A 6,000-nucleotide genomic window follows, 5' to 3' on the forward strand; every position below is an offset into this window, starting at 1 on the left:
CATGGTGATGAAGCACTAACATCATATGAGAGTTGGGACATAAGGAAATAGTTGTCACCCATTCAGCAACAGACTTTGGTTAAACATCACTGTTTTCCATGGACTTAGATGGACCTTTACACTTGAAATGGGGGTTCAAGGGTTAAATTCACCACTTATTTGTATTTTTTAAGATTTATTTTCAATATTCATGATATTTTGTACACTACTGATTGTAAAGCATGTAACAAATTGGCAATGCGAAAATTCCCTAATGTTTACATTGCTTCGAACAAGCCAAATTATTTTTGACCAATTTTTTCCCCAAGCTATACAGCTTAAATGCGGTTCTTTCAGGACTGTGAATAATTTTAAATGGTAAATCAATGAATGTACAATTACGTATTGCTTTGGAGATAAAATCTGAAAACATCGACAGGGAAATAAATATGCTTCAGATTTACTGAAAGAGGCTGTTAGCTTTCTTAGCAATGACATGAATTTCAATAAAATCAGTTGGCATGGTCAGGGGGATCTACAAGATGCACTACACAACATCAAACCATATACACTGCTCTATTTAATTTTGATAGAAAACTATCTTGAATAGATAAAGGAATACGCTAATAGTAAGGCTCCAGGGCTGTGATAATATCCATGGCCATTTCAGGAGCAGAACTGAAACTACCGGTTCATTTTCCGGTTTTGTTTGTGTTCTACCAAAAAAATGTCATACTTTATGAGATATTTTGCAATGACACATATTCTGCTTTTTTAATATCCAAAACTTGAAGTAATATCATCCGCCCAAAGACTACGCAGAAATACACTTTGACAATATTGGAACTAAACTTATATTTCTACTCAGCCATGTTAGATTGTAAAAGGAAAAGAACTGCATCAGAATTGCACTTGGAAACACATGCAACAGGTATCAAGAGTAACAACTGTGTTTCCTTTGACCAAACAGAATTACTTTTAACAGAAAATGCAGTCGAGTATTTGAGTCATACTCTAATGAAGGTCAGAAAATTGCCCTGTTAACAGCCCTTTGGTTGTTCTGTTGATGAAACACCGCACTCGGTACACTGAACAAATATGAAACCGATGTACAATTACTCTGACAAATTCCCTAGTTCCTTTCATAAATGTTGACAGTACATGGCTGTGTCTATATTAATTCTACAAGTTCTACTAATATTGTTATCAGCCTACAGGAGCTGGAGCTGGTCAAGCCATAAACTCCCCTGCTTCAACACGCCAGTTAGTCAATATTTGAATGAAATATTAGATTGATGTGTGACAAGAAGCAATTTCCTTGACAGGATTTCGATTATTACAATTTTCATTTAAAAATAATGGGGAACAATTCTGAGCTTCCTGGGGCATTTACAGCTAAAGGGCAACTTCAGGATGCTGGCAAGAATGGAATTATAAGCCAGAGTAAATCATTTTTTTATCAATGTACACTGATCTATATCCAAACTACAGAGGACTTAGGTTAAACCAAAGCTGTAGAGCTGGTGGGGGTGGAGGCTTTGAGTTTAGCAGATAACAATAACACTGAAGGATACTGGGATCATGGAATAGACATGGTCATATTGCGATTCAGAATATTCCTAGGGGGTACATTTCCATTGAGTGATTATGAAAGGTATCCAGGACAAGTATATTATACCAATACGGCAGACTGGAACCACTGTTCTACAGTTGTCCAGAGATACTAACCAAAGAATAAGGGACAATCAACAATGGCTCACCAAGATTTCTCAAATATTCACCAAAAAATCATCGATATTGTCAAATTTTAAAATAAAAAATAATGCACATTCGCAAGAGTTAAATTTTATCATTTTAAGGTAATTTTTTTCCATTTGTGATGTCATTGTTATCTAACATCCTTTTCAGAAAATGATTTTTGATTTCTTGTAAAATATCGGGTGCAGGCTCCCCACTGTGGCAGACCTTATCAGTTGCTGTGGCATTGTATCCCTCCTGATGTTAAAACCTTTCATAATTTGTTTGACCTATTATCAACTGACAGCAGGTCGCCTAAAATCTGCTTGTTTCCATGACGACATCACAGCTGTGAAAGATTTTCCCTGATATTTCTAGCCACGTAGCTTTCTACATTTGAGGTGCACTTTGTTATTTTTATTTTGTAAACGCTGACCTAAGAAAACTTATTTTTGTTCTGGTCTCTTATCACCGAAAGTCAAACTTGTCTGTTCCTTGGCACAGGTTGAAATTTTGTTTTTTATATCCATAACGACAGTGTTGATGTTTGCAAAAGCTCGTTTGTTTGTTCTTTTGATTCCAGCCATACATTTCAATATCTTACCTTTTGTCTATATGTTCACACAAATTATGATGGAATGATGCTTTCAGCAAATTTGCAAAATTAAAAGACTGGAAGTATTTAAAAATTTGTAAAGTCAAAAATCACTTACGGCGCCGCTTTATAACATCAAACTTTGACCTCTAACCTAGGTACAGGTCATCCTAGCAAATTGATGGTTATCCTGTTACCAGGATGTCAAGTTGTTAGGTTTAAATGCTAGTTTTATCCAAGTACTAAACACACATTGATTATCAATTGGCTTTACCCTTAAACAGACAACACGTTGACATTATTGGTCTGTCAATAATTAATGACTGTCACAGGACATGCCCACATTATTGTATCTTTGTAAGCTATTTCACGCCTTGTTTTATTTGCGGATGATACACAAAAGGACAACTGAGGACAAGATGGCGAATTTTGATGTTACGACTTCTGTTGTTAGAATTTTATTTCAAGGTCTTATCCTCAACCTACAAGTTTTTATAAATACTGTTATACTCTCATTATCAATAATTTGTCTGGCTGTTGATTGGGGAGGATCAAATCATGGGAGATTTGTTTCATAATAGATAATAATCATACATAATAAACCTTGGTTAACATTACTACAAATCTAAGATAGTAGAATTTAAAATTCCTACCCTGACCACTGCAACATTTTAAAATTATCAGTATGGATACAGATGAAAAAGCTATTTGTAAATTTATCGATAGTATAAAAATGTTTCAGTGGTTTTCACAAAAAGATCTTTTCATCTTCTTTTACCACTTTTACAGCCGATGCAATAGTGTTCTACCGGTACTTTCAAGTCAGAATTGATTCATCAAAACTATTCAATGCTTTCTGAACGGTCAGTACCAAAACACGGGATCAAAAGTGAATAATTACACCAAGTTATCAAGCCACTCTTTCATAAGAAGAAATATTCCTGACTGGAGATACAAGATACGATCCATACAGCTATCACAAAGAACCAAAACACTGTCAAGAAAAGTGATATGTATTACTGTTTCCTTTACTCTTGCATGGAGTAACTTGTCATCCTGAGAACAAAAACCACCCACTATGGCTCAGGTTTCAAAACTTGAAAGTACCTTTAGTTTTGTTAACAAGCAAATAAATGTAGAACAAGTTTTGATAAACATACCTGTAAAACCGAACTGAAGGCCATCTTGTGTTTTTCCTTCTCAATGTTCTGACATCACTGCTTCCTGCGTACAAGGAGAAAAAAAGGAAATTGTAACGTCAATGGTGTAAAAATGCATGTCAATTGGAGACGTCAAACAAGAACAGATGTAAAGAATTTGTATAGACTCACACTGCCACAAAAGTAACGACAGCAATTTTGGCACAGTGACAAGATGGACAATGGATGAACTTCCAAACATGATCACCTGCGATTGAAAACTGGATTGCAGTCAAACTTCTGCATCTATTGTATGAGAGACCTAGAAAAGTGACCAATGTCTAAATTTAATCAAAATGATAATGGGACATGCACCTTGCACACTATGGGAACCACACTGGACCTGTCTCACAGTTGTACCAAACTGACGGCATATTAGCAGGAAAATAGTGTCTCAGTATTAAGTTAAATAAGGAGCATGTTTGTTTCGCCTAAAGACTTTTAAGTCCTTTCTCAAAAAAAAAAAACCGTCCAAGAAGCCATGCAATTTCATAAAATTTTACATCCTGATTGCACAATATGCAAGTACAACTGAACATGGGAACTTTTTTTACCTCACAGCATAAAAACTATTGAATATATTGCAAAAGGTAAAATTTGCTAAGGTGGTCACTTCTGTACGGAAATCTTGGGCAGGGCTTCTTAAAATACAAGCAATTCAAGATTTAGAATTCAGGAACTGCAACATGTGCAAAACGTACACAGCACAGTTCAAATGTCTGGCATCCACCCTAAAACTGAAGGTAACTTGCCATTCAGTTAATTGAAAATCAATGCTGCATTCAAGGTGAGGACATTAGCTCGTTCACTGCCAGTCTCAGGAATGTGTCCTACACTTTGCTGTTTACTATTAGCACAAAATGTGAACTACAAACATATATGAGCATCCCCCTGTAAACACACTGGTCTCACCTCTCTGCAATGCAAAATTATTCACATTCCAATCATCCAGGCCTCATCCATGGTCAAGAATTAATTTTTTTTGACAGTGTCGATCATGTTCTCTGCCGATCTGCCTCCCTGAGCAATGTTTTTGCATGAAAGCCCTCCCAGCTTAAGCAGTCATTACCTATTCCCCTAAGTGGCTTTTACTGGTCATTCATAAACATGTACTAACTTGCCAAATAGCATGGTCGCCTTGCACAGCTCTGTTAAAGTATATTTTTCTGTTTACCCTTGAGTTATTTGCAGACGATAATCGGACTTTCCAGCAGATTACAGACTTATGTGAGGATTTTAACTGAAAAACGAGAAAAAAAATATCTATTTATAAGAGCAATATACAAGTTGGCCAAAAAGCTTAAACACCTGATGGGCAAACTGGATGTAAACATTGTTCGCCTACATACTTGACTGTTATTGATATGATAAAGCCACTTTTGGTATACATTGTGTGCGTCTATCACAAAATTCAGAAAATATGAAAAGGGCCCTCAAAATACACTTCAGCAACTTTCACACAAAACATGTGAGGCTGGAAAGTATTTTAATCCTACGTGAAGTTGGGAAAAGAGATTCCATTTCCCTGCCGTCGTAATCCTGACGACGAAATGTTTGGATACAACCCCGATCAAATGTCAACAATCAAGTCCGCTTGTAAAACTTTAACAAGTTGCAACATCACCGCGCAAACTTAAACCGATACACCTGTGCACAGGTCGTACGCTGTTCGGACCCGTAGCGGGTCGTGCATGACCGATGTACAAAAGACCCCCGTACACCGTGAGGTGTTGGGTTCACTCCTCACAAGGCGATCACAGTCCCTCCACCGTCAACAATCAGATAAAATTCTCTGCTACGAAAACCCACAGGTTATCGTAAAGTTGCTTGGATAGTCGTTCCGAGGCGGGCGGCCGCAGGTCGCCGTTTTTTCCAAGTAAACGGCGACCTGCGGCCGCCCGCCTCGGAACGACTATCCAAGCAACTTTACGATAACCTGTGCGAAAACCAAGCACAAAATGACATTCTCAGCTGACAATATCTTGCTGTGCCATACGTACGTGCACCGACGTGTCCTCCCATTTCGAGCATGGGCCCAGGGCTTCCTGTACATGGCATGTACACTGAAAAATCGCCTACTTTGAGATTGCCTATGATCAAAATAGCCCTGCAAGCATCAGATTTATTGTACTGAAGGTCGACAGCGACATTTCTTCATGCCCTTTTCTTGCATCCTAATCGCTCACACTTGTTCCTAACTCTCACACTGATAATGTTTTACATTTCAGACCCGTCCATCACAATTAATATCGATCCAGCCAATCAATCTCCCATGTTCTTATGGAACGTACCGATCGACGTTGGCGAGCACTTAAGTTTTCGCGACTCAAATACTTACCGATCAGCTTGAAGTGAAGTCTCCGACTTTTAAAGAAGTTTTACGGCGGCTAAAATACAAGGCCGATTAATCACAATAGCAAAGCAGCTGACATAAACAAACGGCCGGCCATGTTGAATTATGGATGAACGAAATCTGTTGCCCGCTGGACC

General features: G+C 37.8%; 1 protein-coding gene across 4 annotated transcripts in view; it reads right to left on the reverse strand.

Annotated features, from left to right (window-relative positions):
* LOC139122880 (uncharacterized) overlaps positions 1-6,000 on the reverse strand; it is a 28,589-nt gene extending 22,589 nt beyond the window's left edge. Inside the window, exons 1-3 of one of the 4 annotated variants that reach the window (XM_070688708.1) lie at positions 5,849-5,977; positions 4,628-4,750; positions 3,472-3,535 (exon numbers count right to left, since the gene is read on the reverse strand). In XM_070688708.1, the coding sequence (XP_070544809.1) occupies positions 3,472-3,495 (24 nt within the window). In that variant the 5' untranslated portion in view covers positions 3,496-3,535; positions 4,628-4,750; positions 5,849-5,977. Of the gene's footprint in view, positions 1-3,471; positions 3,536-4,422; positions 4,578-4,627; positions 4,751-5,848 lie in introns of those variants that run through there. The other 3 variants (XM_070688706.1, XM_070688709.1, XM_070688707.1) reach the window with 3 other exon arrangements.

The sequence above is a fragment of the Ptychodera flava genome, chromosome 22 (genome assembly GCF_041260155.1).
Source record: "Ptychodera flava strain L36383 chromosome 22, AS_Pfla_20210202, whole genome shotgun sequence".
Lineage (NCBI taxonomy): Eukaryota > Metazoa > Hemichordata > Enteropneusta > Ptychoderidae > Ptychodera > Ptychodera flava.